General features: G+C 51.5%; 1 protein-coding gene across 1 annotated transcript in view; it reads right to left on the minus strand.

The window, feature by feature from the left end:
* The window catches only part of CACNA1E (calcium voltage-gated channel subunit alpha1 E), a 435,061-nt gene that overhangs the window by 41,177 nt on the left and 374,965 nt on the right, over positions 1-18,919 (minus strand). Inside the window, exons 23-32 of the mRNA XM_006754527.2 lie at positions 18,756-18,913; positions 18,054-18,358; positions 15,887-16,043; positions 14,628-14,757; positions 13,996-14,055; positions 12,929-13,035; positions 5,600-5,611; positions 3,939-4,035; positions 1,508-1,668; positions 451-588 (exon numbers count right to left, since the gene is read on the minus strand). Coding sequence (XP_006754590.1) covers positions 451-588; positions 1,508-1,668; positions 3,939-4,035; positions 5,600-5,611; positions 12,929-13,035; positions 13,996-14,055; positions 14,628-14,757; positions 15,887-16,043; positions 18,054-18,358; positions 18,756-18,913 — 1,325 coding nt within the window. The remainder of the gene's footprint in view (positions 1-450; positions 589-1,507; positions 1,669-3,938; positions 4,036-5,599; positions 5,612-12,928; positions 13,036-13,995; positions 14,056-14,627; positions 14,758-15,886; positions 16,044-18,053; positions 18,359-18,755; positions 18,914-18,919) is intronic.

Consider the following 18,919-nt stretch of genomic DNA (forward strand, 5'->3'; position numbering starts at 1 on the left):
AAACGACATTGTTGTCTTCTTTAGAAGAGGTGTGATCACAGAAAGTGTCTGTGTGTTCTGCCAGCTCATCCCTAAAATCCTCAAATCCTCAGGTGTAGGGCGAGGTTGGAGGTTAAATCTGTTTAAAACAACTCCCAGGGACTCTTGTAAGGGATAGAAAGCTGTTCAAAACTTACTTGTTCCATAAGAGTTCAATGGGTCCATTCAACTCCTCAATACTTGGCTAAAACTTTAAAAGTTTCAAATAGTTCCGAGACATTGTCATCTCCCTCTCAATTTTTGCCTTAAGGATTCCCATTCTTCCTCTCTCCTGCCTCTCTCACCCACTCAGAGCCACTTACTCTCCCTGGTATAATAACTAAGGGTTACCCTGGTTCATCTTGAATCGGTTTCTCAAAGGCAGCCACATGGTCCCACCCCAGCTCACAGACAAGCAAGCTCGTCACTCACTGAGGCCATCCTTCCCCTGTGGAGACGGTGAAGAGGGTCAGCAGAGCCCAGATGATGTTGTCGTAGTGGAATTCATGGCGCTTCCATTCCCGACCTTTCACCTCCATCTTGTTTTTCTCGTGATCTACGTAGTTGCCTCTAAAATCAGTGCAGAAATGAAATAGAGCCCCTTCACTATAGCTCCTAGGGAGTCAGGGAATTCTATGGACTTCAATGATGCAGGGTAACTGATCAGCGTACAGATGCAATGAAAAAGGAATTTTATTCAAGGCAGGGTATCACTGTGGAATAAAAATGGGATTTGGTGCCCAACAGACATAGAAGATTGACTCCTAATCCTTTCAGTCACCTAAACTTTCAGAGCTGCAGCTCCACATCTAGAAGATGCAAATAAAACCTATCTCAAAAGGTGGTTGTAAAGATTAAGATCATATATATATTATATATAATATATACATATGTACATATATACATATATACAATATATACATATATACATATATAATATTTTTTTCTCCTTTTTCTTTTCTCTCCTATCTTCTCCCTCTCTCTCTCTCTCTCTCTTTCTCTCTCTCTCTCTCTCTCTCTCTCTCTCTCTCTCTGGTCACCTCCACCCCTCTCCTGTCCCCCCCCCCCAACCCCAAGACTTTCGCTGAACTACCAAATTGCCTGCCCATGGGTTATGTATATATGCATCTAAGTTCTTTGGTTAATATCTTCACCCCCCAGCTTTCCTCTGAGACCCATCAGTCCTCTCTCTATTTTATCTACACACACTGCCTAGGGAATACAGATATACATATGATCTTAAATACAATATATACATATATACATATATATATATATATGATAGAATGACAGGTACCATGTCGGATACAAAAAAGATTCTATATACTCAATAAAAGTTTAGCAACCTCCCATTTTGCCTTTTTCTAAAAGAGGAATGTGAAGGGTATGAGAGGAAGAATAGAGCTACGTATGGAGGTCGCGTGGGCCTCCTGGGAACACACTTCAGCCGAAAGTGGGCGGTGGGGACGGGATGCGTGGTGGCACTTACATGCACTCCTTCTCTGTGTCCTTGGAACTGTCCGTGCAATAAAAGAACTTTCCCTTGAAGAGCTGAACGGCGATAACAGCAAAGATGAACATGAAGAGCTTGTAGACAATGAGGATGTTGAAGACGTTCTTCAGTGAGGTCACCACGCAGTCAAAGACAGCCTGTGCACAGAGGAGCCGGGGTGTGAGTCCCGGAAGGGCCTGCGCGTTTGCCTAGAGCTGAGCCAGCCCACTGAGAAGGTGCCTCAGGAGACATCGCCTTGCTAAGCAGTGACACTCATGGGATTCAGAACTGGCTTCCAAGCTGGTCACGACTACAAGGACCCACCACCTGAGAAGGGGACACATGCTCTGAATCTGACAGCGACCCCAGAGCAAAGGAGACAGATGCATCGGGCAATGGAGGAACTCCTTTGAGGAACCCCATTAGGTGCACTCTATCTGGTGGGAAGACGGAAATTTATTGCAGAAAGGGATCTTCGGGTTCGTTCAGCCCATTTCAGCCATTAAATAGCTTGTTCCCTGATCGTGCATGTATTTGGTGACATTCTTAGATCTGATTCGTATACTAAATATGTCCTTTTCTCTTTACCTTTCTAAATGGGTTGGAATGAAATAAACTACCATCTTTGTCCATTTTAATGCAAGTTTGCTCCAATTACATTCAACCCTTCACATGAATGTTCTCCAGTTGAAAGCTGGGATAAAGATGTCATAGGTGGTATGGGAAGGGAGGGACAGCCACCCTGGGGTGGACATGGAAGACCAGGTGCGCCAACGCAGGATATTCAGTTAAAGGGCCACTGGATTCCTCTTGGGAGAAGCCGCTTTAAGCCCGAAGCCATGAGAAGGAACTTGGACCTCAACACATTGCAAGCCATTTTTAGGTTATTTTCTAGGTTTTTAGGTTTAGCTCACTGGAGAGTCTGGTGCATGGTGGCATCGCATCTCTGCAGTCGCTCTTCACAGGGCGGGGTGAACACTGCTGGTGTAATTAGTTCAACACTGCAGGGACTGTGAGTGACATGCAGCCTTGTGGACCCGTCAGAGCCATCCACATCTCCCTCGGTGACCGAGCGACAGAGAGAGGACCAGTTCTTCTTCATTAAACAGAATTAGCCAAGGGTGGGGTCGCCCTCCAGTCTGTTATCTAATCGCATCACACCACCTGTCCCCTCCCCAGGATCCCACATAGGGTGGAAGAGATTAGACACAAGATGGCAGCTACCAAGAGTGGTCAGGGCCCAGGTCCCCCGGCCAAATCTGGTTGGCGTGGGACAGAAAGGAACGAATACCTGTGGGCACTGACCCAGTCCAGGCCCAGTGCTGGGCCCTTCACCAGGTGGAGGGCGGTAACAAGCAGCACGTGAAAGACTGCCCGGCACTGTGGGAGGTGTCTCCTCCTGGCCGGAAGGCAGGGCCGGGGAAAGCAGGCAGTGAGGGCACTTCCTGTGGGGCATGAGCCTCCTGGGAACCCGTGCAGGTGACCAGGGCCCTCGGCTCTAAGAGGAAGCCATGGCCCTGCCAGGTAGGGGGTTTTCAGAAGTGACTTCCCTGCCATCCCAGCCTTTGATAAATCCAGCTGATTTTGCTGCCTCTGCAGAGCCAGAGGGTGGAAAGGGTAACAGTGTGCTGAGGGCAGCATGGACGAGGCAGAGGGGTTGGTGGGGAATATTCTAGAATATGTGAACCTAACGAGGAAGGGGAACTAGGAAGCAGGGCTGGCTGTCATTCACAGGAATTCAGGAGACAACTTTTCTCCCAGGACACTTCCGCTTCCATAGCAGCAATGGATGTGTAGCGGGGGAGACAGGTTCAGCCTGTAGCAAACAGGACTGGACTGGGGAAGCACACCCCGAGGGCAGGAGGAATCAGGGAGGGCACCTGTCAGGAGCAAGAGAACCAGATGACCTGCCTGTGAAAGCAAACACAGCTCCTGGCAACAGGAAGACCCTAACTCACCCTAGCTCACTTCCCCGTATCTTCTCTGCTTCTGCCCCAAATGCCTCTGTTCTTGGGCAAGCGACTGACCTATCAGCGCCTCAAAAACAGGAAGGGCCAGTGCCAGAGTCCGTCCTGCTCCAGAATCTCAAGCAGGGACACACCTTAGTTACTTGGCCTGACCCAGTGTGGAGACTGCAGACAGCGGCCCCGCGGCTTCCATCTGGGGAGGCTCCGGGACAGTCACACGGTTTTTCCTGAATGACAGGCTACAACCAGAGTGTATAAACTATCGCCCGAGGCCGAATGCAAGAGGCAAAAGCCCCTTCATAGATTTCCTGGGATGCTGCCAGGTAGATGAAAAGAAGCTAAGTCCCCATGTGCGCAACAGGTCTATTCCCAGATACAATTCTACGAGAGCAAGCCAACCGTGGCTGCAGAGAGAGGATGGGCAAAGGGGACTTGCTGGGAAGAAACTCAGAAAGCGTTACCTTGAGCTTGGGCAGGCGCTTGATGGTCTTCAGAGGCCTCAGCACGCGGAGCACCCGCAGGGACTTGATGGTCTTGATGTCCCGCCCCTTGTTGGTTCTGCAGGGGAAAGGCCCCAGGGAAGCCCAGGACGGGGAGAAATGAAAGTGACATTCACATTTCTGCATTAAGCACAGAGTAAAGGGGGAGAGGTAGGCCAAAGGCCAGGACTTGGGTCCTTCTGGGAGACGCCACAAAACATGCATTGGGAAACTTTTCATTGGGCACTCCCCAGTGTGCACACTCTCATATGCACACACACATAAGTATCCTCACATAGAGGCACACACGCACACACACACAGGCATCCATGCACACATGTTAATGACCACTTCCTCTCCCTATCAGCCAGTGGAATGTTGCTAAGTAGCTCACTGGCAAAATGAACAAGGAAGAGAACTTGACTAGGGAACAGGATGGTCACACACTGTGGATCCCCGTTGTGCCCAGGCTACTGCTTCTGCAGTGGTGGACTCGCCAATGACATTGGTTAAAGGAATTAGTACCCCATGGTTGAGAGCAAGTCTCCTTAGGGGACTTGGCCTCGCCCTGTCTTTGGCTCTAGGTTTGTCACCTCAGCAGAGCTTGTCAGCTCAGGGGAGAGCAGGGTGAGGAAGGCTGGTGGGGACCTGACACCCTTGCTGTGCTGGGCTGCCTATTCCAGAGACGGCATGTCATGCAGGCTTCTTGCCAGGACCTTGGCTCACACCCCAGTGATCCGTATGGCTGGCTCTTCCCGCAGTCCCTCCCCATTTGAGATGCTGCTAGCCTAGCACAGACTGCAGAGAGCCCCGTGCTGGGAGAAGCCAGACTGCAGTGCCTGCCCACCTCCATCCTCCCCCACAGCCAATGGCCCACCCCCTGCAGCCTCTTGGCAACGTTTGCTCCTTACGGATACATTTCTTTTTAGCTTGAATGAAGTGAATAAATCAACCTGCAATTTCTCCCTCCACCCTGTTCATCCCCTGAGATCTTTGCATTCAATTCAAACAACTGCAGTTTGTAAAACACGCAGACGGTGCGGATGAGACTCTCAGCAGTGAGCTCAGGCTCTCGTTCTTCCCTCGTGTGGGCCCAGACGACCCTCACACCAACCACCTGAGCAATGGGGCCCAGAACCTCCGATGGGCTCTTCCTGTCACACTCACCCCCGACAGGGAGGTACGTCCATCCCAGGTCGGAGACATTTAATGTAATTCAAGAAATGCTGGCTATATCAGATTGTAAATTTAAAGACCCTCTTGTTGGCCATGACCTACAAGTCACTTTTAGTCAACCCTGGAGGTGAACATAGATAATCCAAACATGTCACATCGATAAGGTCTTTTGCATGCAGGGGCTTTGTACATTTTATAAACTTTTTTACTGTATCAGGGTCATCTATCTACCTATCTAATAGAGGAAAAGCCAAATCCATATTCAAACCAATGAGAAGGGTCACGTCCCAAGAAAGCTTGGCGACTCCTAATTTGTATTCTCTTGGGTTTCAGTGGAAAGTCACCGCTCACATAAACGCGCTGTGCCTTCCTTCACCAGCCACTCTTCCCCCACCCAAACATGCTTTCTCCCTCTTCCCACCCAGGCCCAAGTTCTTCCTTCAAAGAAAATTAAGAATAATATTTACCCCAAAGCGTTTCTATGGAGGATCCAGGCAGAAAGCAGTTTAAAAAAGAGAGAGAAAAGGGGATGGGGAGAAAGAAAATCAGAAACTTCATGGACAAAGGGAACCTTACAAGACAGGAAACCGGAGGTGCACAGGCCTGTGAGGTCCCGCTCACAGCCTCATGGCCTTGGCACCCGCCGAACCCACAGGCTTTGTGAAAGGCAGGCCAGCACCCACGTGCTCCCCACCCCCTCCCACTTGCAAAGGCAGAGGGTGCAGCTGCCTCCATCATCGTACTTTATTCCACTGAGCCTAGAGTCACTGACGTCTTCTAAATGCGGGCTTGTATTTCCATCTCTTTAGTTGTCTTCAGACAAACACTGTTTCCAGTGAGATTATAAGAAACCAGCTGGAGGAATTACACCTGTTCTAGGCCAGAGTTCACCTCTCTTGAAGGCCATTCAAGTCATCCTGCCATATTTATGCTCATGAAGGACTTCATTCAACAGGGGTCATGTGACCACGCTAGGAGGGGCACTCTGTCATCTTTAAAAAGCACAGATGAGCGACACCATAAAACCGCCTCGAAATATGGGGAAGGCGTGGTCTATCAGGGTCCCCATGTCACAAGAAGGGATGCTTTTGATAAATTAAATGACCAATTGTCCATCGTGAGCTGTTTACTGTACAACTTGAAAAAATCATCTGAGCTCTACTGGTGAGGCGTAACAACAGCTTGGCACATACCCAGGTTGCAATAGATGTTTCTTTCACACACCAATGTTTCTCTCTCTCTCCCTTCTCCCGCTCTCTAAAGTTAATTTTTAAAACATGTCAAAAAAAAGGGTGAGAGCATAAATGTAAAATATTTGAGATGAAATCATGAGAGCTAGCTTTTTACATGTTTCTTCCTGGCTAGAGTCTGAGCTAAGCACTTGCAGTGCAACTCTTTATTTGGACGCCCTAATAACTTTAGGGCGTAGGTGTTACTATCCCTGTTTTACAGAAGAGATTCGGAGAGGCTGAGTGAGCGCCCTCCCGGCCTTGGCAGGGCGAGCTGGGCTGTGGTGCTGGGAGCTCTTGCTCTGCACTAGGCCTCTGCACCAGCAGGCTCTGCTCTGGGCTCCGTCAAACAGCGCCCCGGATTCCAGGGCCGGAACAGATCCCCGAGGTCCTCTTAACTGCAAGGCACCGGCGGCCGGGAGATGGGCCTTGCATAAGATGGCCCGGAGAGTGAGCTGCAGTACCTCATGACCCGGCCTGCTGCTGTGAGGCAGTGCCTAGAATTCAGGCTTTGGTTCTTAGTTGCTGGTTGCAGTGAAGATAATTTCTCTTAAAAAATTTTTTTTAATGTGCCACAAACCTATGTTATACCACCATATACCATAAAAACTCCTAAATACCATTTTACTCAGTAAATGGTCCCGTATTCAAAATTATATTAATTTCACTGCAAATGACAAATGGATACTAATTTGGGAAGTAAACCCAAGGCCTCCTAAACCTTAAATCCATCATGGGATAATCTCCAAACATTAAGTGGGCAGAGAAAATACCTTCTCCTAAATGGCAACAGGATCTTCTCACCCAGAATACCAGGTTGGTCAGTCAAGGATCCCTTTATGCATTCATACAGCAACATTGGTGGAGTCCTTGACATACGTCAGCAACTCTTTCTAGGTGCTGGATACACAGTTGTGAACAAAACAAACAAGGTCCCTCCCCTCTTGAAACACCCAGTCTAGCAGGGAAGACAGGCCTCAAGTCAGCAAATCAAAGTGAAACTGTACGCTCAATGCTACGGAAAACCGGAATCATTTGATTGAAAAGTTTACGAAAACAACAACATGGACAAAGGTCACCCTCCCCTCCGCCCCGGCTGCATTCGTCTTGAGCAAAAGCTAAGGGAGAACCTTCCCTATCCCCAAAGTGAGAGAACAGAGTGGGATCAATGGCCGGGCAGGTGGTCACGGGTCCCTCACTCCAGGCGCTCACTTTTGCTTGACGAGGTCCTTAGCCCCAAGACGTTTATATCCAGAAGCATCTGAGCAGGTGCTCGGAGGTTCATACTGACGCCCATCTTAGGAGGAAAGGGTCAAGCATTCTCGCTCCTCCCACACAGCTGGGTAGAGGACAGAATTTTCTCTCTACAATAAATTATGCCCTAGAATCCCACTATAGTATCATACTATGGAACCAAGGGGATCTCTGAACACCCTACGGGGTGTCCCTTGTTTGGAAAACGGGGCACCATGATGGTACGCTCCGATCCTAGGGGCCGAGTGTAGCTGTCCATGTACTGTGAGGAAGGGGGCTCTGTGCCCCACTCTTGACTCCCCCAGATTTGAGTCAGGGAGAGTAATCAGACATGGGTCAAAAGTAAACCATTTCCCAACAGGCCTCACAGTGCAGAGGAGCCGCTGGAAAGCTCTGATTTTGAATAGCTGCAGAAAGGCACGCTTGCATTCGCAGTTGTGTTAACATATGTTCAGCGCTGGTTTGAAAATTGCCATTTGAAGTGAAAGGAATTCTGGGTAACAAAGACAGACAGTCAGGAATAGCCTCAACAACTTAGCCACCGTTCATTGAAACATACCCTGATTTACACATGGGCTAGGCCGGTGGTCGGCAAACTGCGGCTCGCGAGCCACATGCGGCTCTTTGGCCCCTTGAGTGTGGCTCTTCCTAAGCCTTAGGAGTACTCCAATTAAGTTAATAACAATGTACCTACCTATATAGTTTAAGTTTTAAAAATTTGGCTCTCAAAAGAAATTTCAATCGTTGTACTGTTGCTATTTGGCTCTGTTGACTAATGAGTTTGCCGACCATGGGGCTAGGCCAAAGGACCTTTCCCAAACCCACACATGTAAGAGCTACCCAAGCTGATGTCCAAGTCTGCTAGACCGCACAGGAGAGGTCATATCAAACTAGCAGCACAAACTCTTCCAGCACTTATAGGCACTTTAATTCATGTGCTTTCTTTATACATCATTTAAATATAACCATCCAATAATCCATTGCTAGTCGTTGCTATTAAATATATAATCAGATTTATTATTATTAGAGCCAAACCGACCTCGGCTATTATTATTTTTTTTACACTGCCTAGCTAATGAGTGAAATTTTACCAGGTTTAAAAATGGACTCTAATGTTAAAGTCTGAGGATAATTTCACGCGAGGACACCCTGGTCCCACTTTAACTGGGACGTAATTGGGCCATACGATCTTCCATTTACTTCCCACTTACTTGGTAAGCTCCTGGCAGCTCTCCAGAAAATAATGCCATGTTTCTCTTATGTCTCATCAGTAAAAGATGAGACTTTTCTAGCTCAGTTGCCAAGTGCCCTCCAGATCCTTCACGCGTAATCACTCCTCACTCACTGCAATCTTGCCCTTCAGCTTCCAGTCCCCTGTCCTCGAAGAACATGCTCTCAAGTGGATTTCTGCTAGAACCCAACTCTCCTTGCACGGGGGACAGAGTGGGGGTGTCGCGTCCTGGAGAGCCTCCCCTCCTTAGGTGGCATGGCCTTCTGTCCCCCCACCCCTACCCCCAGGACAGAACAGCAGGGGGTCTGAGGGCATGTCTTGCATTAGGAACAGACAGGTTTGCTGAGGGGAAGGCGAGGGCAGGGGCCGTGCTGGGAGGAGCCCTGAGTCTTACTAAAGTGTCTGGGATATTATTGGGTAGGCAAAATAACTACCATGTACTACCCACTTTCTAAATGCTCTATAGGCACTATATTGAACACTGAATGCATTTCACCTTGTTTAATTCTCACAAGATCAAAAAACAGTTATTTTTAATTTCCACGTACAGATGAGCAAGTGGATGTCCAGAGAGCGAAGGCAGCTAACCGTGAAGAGGGCTGAGATTCAGACCTAAGGCTACCTGACTCTCAATCCTATGTTTTTATTTCTGATGTCACAATGCCTTTCCGCACGGAAACCACTGGAGGCGTTTAGCCAAAGAAGGAAACAGCCAAGGAACCAGCAGTTTCGAGCTCAAACATTGAGCTGTCTGCTCTAGCATCCTTCATCAGACCGGGGCCGATGAGGGCTCATGGAAGAACCAGGTACAGACAGAAAAGCAAGACGGGCAAGGCCAGAGATGCCTTCTCCATCAGGCACACAGGCCTTGTCCGTCTCCAGGCAGAGGCAAAAGCAGCTGGAGGCTGAGGACAGAGCCACACCAAGCCACTGCTTGGAGCTGACAGGGGTAATGGCTTGGAACTAACTAGAATATCTGAGACAGAGGGGAGCGTCATGTCGTGGAGAAAGCCCTGAACTTGAAATAAAATTTAAAAAATCAATTGTTTAAGAACTGGCTTTGCTATGCACAAGTCAAACAGTTGAACCTCAGGCGATCCATTTCTCAGGTGTAAAGCAGGCCCGTCCGGGACAAATGACAGACAGAGGTGAAGCGCTCTAAACTCCAAGCCCCAGGGAAACGAGGAGGCAGCTCTCGCCTCTGCACTGGCAGCGCTCGTCTCTGAAGAGGGAGCTCCAAGGCCGGCACTTTGACCTCGTCACTGCTTAGCTGTGGCCAAGTGGGAGGGTCCCTCTTCTTCCTGCCCATCGCTCAGCATTTCGGGGTCACCCATGAGCTCTACATCCTCTGCTTCTTTCTTTGCTCTGGGACCAGAGCCTGGCTCTATGCTAACTGGTTAGTGCAGAATTACTTCCTTCTTGCATGTGGACCTCAACAAGCTCCCTGAACACACTCATGTTGGCCTGTGCACATTTCTCCTTGGCAAACACAGCACCATACTCTCACTGGAAGGCATTTTAGTCCAAGCTCGGAGCCACGGCAGGAGACAGCAGAGCGGCGGAACGTCTCCTAGCAATTTTGTTATTCAATCTGGTCAGTCTAGTGACCTGATGTCTTGGCTCTTAGTCTTCACATTCTAAACACCCCAAACCTTCTCATCGGCTGATCTTTCTAAGAAGGTCTAGGTACTGGCTGGAGTCCAGCCAGATACACCCCCTCACACATGCCAGCTGGAGACTAATTCATAATGCTAGGCTGTGCCTCTGCCAGTGTGGATTAAGCAGATGGCTGGCGGGTCACATGATCGGAGCTGACACTTCCCCTCATGACCTCCTCTGACCTGAATTATTCTAAAACTACTTTCAAATGTGAGGACAGTGTGAGTGGTTTTTCCTAATCCCACAGGACCTGGCTCTCCCGTGGCTGGGAAGGAACCACATGGATGGGGCCGTGCTCCCTGATGGGTCCATTTCATTCTGCTTGGTTCTGGGTCTCTCGGAACAACATCTTTCTATCTGTTCACTGCTGAGATGCCATTTATGACCAACCATCTCCCAAATCTGGGCTTGTTAATCAAGAGAAAGTGCTTGGGCATTCACACCCACGGCCTCCATACGATGACGGTCTCCAAGCCCACTTCCCAGAGGGTCCTCTAACAGCACAGGTCACAGAGGACACATGCATTCTGGGACTCAATGCCAAGAGCAGGTAGCCTGGGAACTTCTCTCTCTCTTTCAGGCACCCGCTCCATGTGGCTCTCACTTTGCCCCTCCCTCCACCCTCCCAAGGCAGCCAGAGGATAATATAGCCCTGGGCATCCCAAGAGCCCATGGGCATTAATCATCTGTAGTGTCCCTGCCTGGCGCAAAGTCAGGTAAAGTCTCTCTGGAGGGGACTCTTCAAGCTGGAGTCTCGCGGAACAGCATCTTCCTCTCCGCTCACTGCTGGAAATTTCCAATTCCAGCTCAGCCGGCAGCCTAAGTCCAGTTAATGGGCTACCTGACGGCTAAATTTAATTTTAATCCTTCATTTGCTTCCCCAGAACAATGGAGCTGGACGACCTGTCTCGCTCAGTGGTAAATGGGTCTTCTTTTGCATGAAGCAGAACTCTGTCCACTCTTTTGTCCCCTCTACAAGATCAATGTGTACTCAGAGCTTCCTTTGGGAGACCCCCCTTTCAGTTCTTTCTTGGGGTGCTGCCAAGAAAGAAGCCAAAAAGGCAAAGTTTGAGGTTGGAGGGGGGCTGCCTTGGATGCAGCCAGGTGTCAGCTGAGATGATGGTTCTAATGTTCCTATGTTCTGCTGACCGTAAACATAGACTCGCATTTCAGTTCTAAATGGTTATTCCTTTCCCAGGTGCCCCACCTTCACGCCTTCCCAAACACAAGCTCCCAAAGCCACACCAGCACCCGAGGACCAGATCCTGGGGCTCCTCAAGGATCTCCCCTTCCAGATCTAAAATTGCCTGAGCCTGTGTAAGTCATTGGACAAAGTCAGAACCAGCTCTGCCGCTGCGGCGAGCTCTGCGTGCCTTCCACAGACCTTATCCTTCTTAGGGCCCCTGTCGGTGTCAGGAGAGTGACACACTTCAGGGAGAAGAATAAAAGCCAGTGTGGGAATTCCGGGTCCTGCTGGCATCAGGAGGCAGACTGACTCATGCTCCTTCCCGGCCCAGGACTGAGGAAGGAAAGGCCAAATGCGGCTGCAATCCAGCTCCCCTGCGTGGTAGGGAGTCCTGACCTTCCCTCGTGCCCTGCGGCGATGGCACACAGCAATGGGAAGCTCTGGCACCAGCTGCCACAGAGCCTGCGTGAGACTGACTGATGCCCAGGCCCAAGTCAGGGGAGGGGGAGGTGGGAGCAGAATTGCTACTTTTCCTTTAAACTATTTGCGTTGACAAGCCATTATAAGCGGTGAGTTTACGATTTAGCATCCAGCGCAGGACAGCTCACCTGGCAACCAGACTTGAGCTAGGCAAGCAGCGTGTCGAGCAACGGGAATGAGGAGTGAGGGCCTGGGGTGGAGTGTAGGGTCACACACAGGGTCCTGTCCTCTCCTGTGTCCCCTCCTGAGGCGCTGTCCCCGCCCCCTGCCTGTCCAAAGCCTTTCACTGAACACTGAGGACCTGAGACCCGAGGGCCAGGCAGCACCGCATCACCGTGCAAGAGCCCAGAAGGCTCACAAACTCAACCTGGCGCAGTGGCCACATGATTTCCCTACGAGGCAGCTGAGTCTGGAGGTGGGGGTGCCTCCGGAAGAGATGAAAGGTCCCAGCTGAGGAAATCTCCCAGAACTGCCTCTTTGTTCGAGAGAATCGAGCAATGAAAGGGTCCAGCAGCCATGCCCGGCTCCCTCCCTGAGCCCATGGAGGCACCGCCCACACAGGGGAGCCCCTGCCCACATTTAATTATCTCCAGGAAAGGAGCACCAGGCCTCGGACCGCTCCCTAGAGACTTGCCCTGCTCCTCCTCCACCAGCCCTGGCACTCAGGGCGCTGCTGTCCCTGGAGATGGCCTCCCCTGGGCCAGGGTCTCAGGAGGGAGGGAGGAAAGGTAATCCAACAGGAGAGAGAGTTACTTACGCCAAAGCAAAGGCCACCAGCGCACCAACCACCACCACGAAGTCCAGGATGTTCCACAGGTCTCGGAAGTAGGACCCGTCCTGCAGAATCAAGCCCTGGTCGATCATCTGGAGAAGGAGTGAACAGCCACTGATGAGGTGGAGGGGCAGGCAATGTGTGCCCTGAGCTCTGGGCTCCCCAGGCAATGCCCTCACTGCCATCGCCCCTATAACCAACCCCACATGGGGCCTGAAGAGCAGAGGACTGGCTCTCTTCATGTAACTGAAGCCCGAGGTCCCGTCTCATAGCCACCAGGGCTCAACGAGGCCCCTCAGCGGGCACAGAGCCCTGACACGTCCCTCCTTTCCTTATGGCTCACCCACTGGGACCTTACATACACACAGATGGGAAAGATCCCAGATGGGTGAGGCTGGGAACGAGAGAAATGTGGGTGTCAGGGTGATGGGGAACAGACCAGAGGCAGTGAGTGCAGCTGGGAATAAACAGAATCCAGGAAAACCCGACCCTACCTAACCCTTTGCCTTGGCACATACCCAGGCTCAAGCCAGTGAGCGCTGGGGAGGCGACTGCTGTCCCCAGTGTCTGCACTCCCACTGCCTCCTGGGAGTGGGCCTGGCTCCCCCTCCGGGCCACACCCACAGGGCTGCTCCCCCAACAGCCCTCCTCAGTCACATCCTGCCAGGAGGGTCTTCATCAGGATCCTGGGGCTGGAGGAGGGGTTTGCAGAGACCAGTACTGAGGTTCTGTCACTGGCCAGTAGGTGACAGCATTGGGGAAGGTCACTAAGCTAGAGGAGCAAACAGGTGACCTATCCCAACCCCACCAGGTTTCCTCTAGAGCAGTGGTTCTCAAACTTCTGGCCCTTTAAATAGAGTTCCTCATGCTGTGACCCAACTATAAAATTATTTTCGTTGCTACTTCATAACTTTAACATTACTACTGTTATAAATCGTAATGTAAATATCTGATATGCAGGATGGTCTTAGGCGACCCCTGTGAAAAGGTCGTTCAACTGCCAAAGGGGTCGCGACCCACAGGTTGAGAACCGTTGCTCTAGAGACTCTTACCTTTATAACCATCTCAAAGGTGAACACGCCCGTGAAAACATAGTCAAAATACCGCAGGACCTGGAAGACACATAGCGTGCAGGGGAAGAGGTTATGCATGGCCACCCGGCCACACACACTCCCGCCTGCCCACGGACACATCCCTGCCCGCCCACCCAACGCCCACTCATTTCCACTGCAGAGTAGAAGCTTGGAATTGCAACCACTAGCTGGGTGCAGAGAAAAGAGGAGCCATGGGTCCGATTGGAGCCACATGACATGGGGGCCAGTCCTAGGCCCTTCCCTCCCCGTGGCCAGAACTTATCTTCTTGGGTCTCAACTGCCCCGCAAACCTTCCCCCCAATTCTGGCTCAGGATCTGAAATCCTTGTCAGTTCCCATCCTCCCTGCCTCCCTCCTACCTCCTGACATACACCCTTGGAAACCCAGGCTGTGCTCCTCAACTTCACCCCCATGTCCTATGCCAGATTCCACATCCAAGCCCACGGGTGGCTGCAGAGACCCCCTTGATAGCCCCAGTGGGCCTCACTCCTTCCTCATTCCCCAGGAACCTTCCTCAGGCCACCTCTGATGCTGGGATGGGGCAGGTATACCAGGGCGCTGGGGAGGTTGGCGAAGGGCCCGTGCACCCACTCTGTTGCGCTCCGAGTTGGTCAGGACCGGGTCCTCGGCCGCCAGGGCGATGCTGCTGGCCGCGATCACCAGGAGAATGCACATCTCAAAGTAGCGCAAGTTCACGATGTAGTGACAAGCCCTGCGGATCCTGCGGGTGGATGAGCCTTGAGCCGGCGCCTCCCTCCGTCCCCATCGTGCCTCCCCACCCCCGCACACAGGCACAACGGCCTCTTCCAGACAGCCAGGCCCTGGCCAGAGGAAGCCTTGGGAAGAGCAATTTAATTTCTCAGGCACCACCCCTGATTTAAAGCCCCAGAGGGGAAAGGTAATCAGATTGGCTGGAGGCTGCTGTACACAAGCCAAGACGCATTATCTGCAAGCACGTCTGAGCCGTGGGGCGCAGCCAGCATCAGAATACACACACTCGGGGGGCCCTCCACTGTATACATCTCAATGTATAGAAACTGGGGCAGAGCAAGCAGATCAGAAGAACCAAGGAACATAAAAATAGACCTTGATTCTAAGCTTCCTGATGAAAGTGGCAACAGGTTTTCATGAGTTCCAGGCATTCTGATTACAGAGACTGTATCCCATGGACTGCATTCTGGCCCCAGGTGACCTGACAGTCCTTAGCCCAGGTTCCTGTCTTCCCTGACCCTTGCCGGGACCCTGCCCACGTGGCCACGGAAAGCCTGCTTGTCTTGTCTTCTTGGCCTCAGAAGCTGGCCTACAGGTATACCTCGTTCAGTTAAAGGGCAGAAGAAAGCTTGTCTTTCAAAATCCCGTTTTTCCCGAGTCCAATCTTCCAGACTTTTCTCTGCCAAGCCCACCTCATGCCCCTAAACACACCCACTTCAAAATCCACAGCGATTCGGATTAAGCAGTGGGATCAATACTTGTAACTGCCAATGGATGACCCAATCATTACAGGCACCATCGTCTCAGCTATGGGCCATTTGGTAACACATCCCAAGTTGACTTCCTCCTCCCTTCCCTCCACTGACCGAAGATGAGTGTCCTTTCCTCATGACAACTGCAATGCTTTCCTGTCTTAAATCACTCCCTAGACTATGGGCACAGAATTCAGAGGATGTTCAGTTCCATGACCCATCTCTACCCGTGAGCACCCTGGATGCTGCATGTGTCTGGTGGCCGTATCCCACTGGGAAGGACCAGGAAGAGGACTGGGCCCTCATCCCTCCAGCTCCCCGTTGCCCTGCCCTGGCCCAAACTCTGCCTGTTCACCTGGATGGATGGGGGAGATGGGAGGGACTCACGGGTTGGTGGTGCTGAAGATAAACATGGAGCTGTGGGGCACCATGGCTTTGCCCGTCTCCCGCTTCTCCTTCTTCTGCCTCTTCTCCTCTTCCTCCTCCTCCTCTTTGATCTCTGCCTCCTTCAAGGGACTGGCTTCGCCATCAGTCTTGTTGCTGACTGCAAGGGGAACATGTGGATGTCCTCAGAAACCTTGTCACATGCGAGAATGGAGCCCTTGGTGGTTCACCGGGGATGGGATGGAGGGGCTGGGAAGGGGCCCCAGGAAGGTGCTGAGGGAGGTGCCCTGCCTACATGCGGTGTTTGTTAGTCACACGGAGTCCAGCGCTTTCTCTCTTCCTAGCTTTACCCTAATTTTATGTGGTATAGCCTTTGCCATATAAATCATTCATTCTTACCACATTTCCCTGGGTAACGGAAGGTTGGTTTATGTTGTAAAGTTTACAAAGTTTATTTATCTAAAATCTGGATTCTTTGTATTTATTCACTTATTGAATTTTCACATCAATAGCTGCTGAATGGCATGCATTATTGTTCCCATTATACAGATGGGAAAAATGAAGTTGAGGGAAGTCAAGTACCTATCTTAAGGTCCTACAGCCAATATAGGTTCCAGTCTAAAATCCTATATCCTTTCAAGATGAAATCACACTGCAATGGAAGATTTTTAGAAACCATTCCTCTGTTTGTAGCTGCCTTCCTGGCTGTGCTTTTTCCAGTCATGATTAATGCAGAGATGAGAATGCAATATTCATGCGAACATGGGTGCAAGACTACATCCAGGATAGAGAGGATGAAGGGACCAGGACTGAATGGAGCTCTTGGGACCACTACTCCCTGTTTTATACTCGAGTCTCAGTGGGGTTAGGGGCAGAGAGGTTGAGGCTATCAAGTAGGCCATGGGCATCCCGTCAACCTCCTCCACCGATCCTTTCAGTGGGTGACTCTACCCTGGAACCTTATGTGAACATCAAAGCTCTGAGGGTCGGCCCCTTCTGGGACCTTCTATGAAATAAGTCATCCAAACTATCCAAAAGCCTTCTGATAACATGCTATTAGCTATCACCAAAGCCAGGGACTGGCGCCAGAATGGGAACAAAGAGAGGGTCCAACTTCCTTACTGATTCTCATAGAAGAGGGGCCTACATACTTATTTATTGGAATATAAAAGTAAACAGACCCCAAAAGAGGTTGGGAGTCTGAGATCCTGAGACATGAACCGGCTGAGCCCAGGAGTCCCGGGCCTGGGAGATGTCACCCGCCCAAGCAGCACTGGCATTGTCAGTGTAGAGAAGGTGAAGGGATAGAGACGTAACAGAGTAAGCAAGAAACGCCGGACTGTCCTATTAAGAGAGGAAATGGTGGAGCGAGTCAGGGAGGGAGAAAAGCAAGGGTAGAATCCTGTGGTCACAATTCAGTGACCATGGGATTAGGTCTGGAATGGGGGTGGGGTTAGGGCAGGAAATGGATGAGTTAGGGCAGGCCGGGGATGGGGTCAGGGCAGAGATAGGGTGCCGGTTTAGTGCTTTCTTGCTGTTTCCCTTTAAGGGCTCCTAGATTAACATCCTTTGTTAATCTCTCCAGGGAACTGGAGAGAAAGGGACTAAAACCTTAGAGGAGAAAAACAGTAGATAAGAGTAATAGATTCATAAAATGTTAGTACAGAGACCTCAGAATCACCAGTGTTCTCACTTCATAGGTGACTAACAGGCCTGAGGCGGGACAGAGGCATTCTGGAGGCCATGCGCTAGACTGAGCCAGGCCACCGAGCCTTCCTGCCACCCCTGCCCCATCCGAGGCCCCCTATTTGTCCAGGTGGCAGAGCACCTTGGAAGTCCCGGAAACGCCCATCAAATGTTGATACAAGTCAAAGAGCTGAATCTAGATCTGGGTCCAGACTCACACGTGATCTTTCCGAAGACTCTAGGGTGGTCACAGGGCTTAAGGACATCTTATGGCCTAAAGTTAAGATGGAGAAAATTCTAACTGATTTTTCCTGCACATCGGGTGAAAACTGTCCTGTTTTTCACTTGTTGAAGAATGATTTTATCCTGTTGGTGGGGTTTTCCATGCAGCTTTCCTGGGTGACTCTGAGCCATGACTACCCCCGACAACCCCCCCTGCCCAGACCAGGTGGCAGGGGTGACGGGGACAGGACTGTGTCCTCACTGTGCACCACGGTCGAGTCCACCAGGGGGTCCACGTCGGGGATGGCGACAGTGACGCTGGTGCTCTCGGTGGCGGCCTTGTCCGTGTTGGCCGTGACGCAGGAGAGGTCGGGCTCGCTCTGGCTGACCCGGCCCACGTTCAGCTGCACGTCCCCCAGCAGGGCTTGCTCGCTGCTGCCCTCAGGCTCCTGCTCCGTCAGCGCCTTCCCCTCTTCCGGTTCTGTGTTTGGCGGGACGAGGGGGGTGTCAGACTCGTCCAGGGCTCCTGCCAGCCCAGAGCCTCGGGGCACCATCAGACTGTTGGTCCTGTCAAGACAGAGGAGGGCACAGTTGGGGCTCAGATCTGAAGATGCTGTTTCAAAGCGGGGAGAGGTGAGGGGAGCCCGAGGAGCCCTGCTGGGGAGCATGGGGCCTCTGCTGCCTCCCACCCCGACGGGCAGAAAGGAGCTAAGACCCAGGGGCCCTGCCTCTACCTCATTTCCATCTACCCTCCCATGACCCACTCCTGATGGGAGGTACCCTGGAACAGAGGCTGGTTTTCAGGGGGACAGAGCCCACTGCCCGTCATAGTTGCGCATACCCTGTACCAGGTGCACTAGCACCCCCCTCCCCCACTGAACAAAATGAGGCTCAGAGGCTTATACTGAAGGGTCCCCAACACCAGCCATGCTACGTGCCTCCAGATGCTCCTGGGACTTGTTACCTCCTCAAGTCCTGGGCTCTCTCTTCTTCCTGGATGGTGGGCTCCTTGCCCCCATGGCCGCCCCTGGGCTCACGGTCCTTCTCCCCCTCGGTGGGCGCGCCGTCATCCAGGCCCCGCTCCTGGCTGGCCGACCGGCTCTGGGAGGCGGAGGAGGGCTCCTTGCC

The sequence above is a fragment of the Myotis davidii genome, unplaced genomic scaffold (genome assembly GCF_000327345.1).
Source record: "Myotis davidii unplaced genomic scaffold, ASM32734v1 scaffold591, whole genome shotgun sequence".
Classification (NCBI taxonomy): domain Eukaryota; kingdom Metazoa; phylum Chordata; class Mammalia; order Chiroptera; family Vespertilionidae; genus Myotis; species Myotis davidii.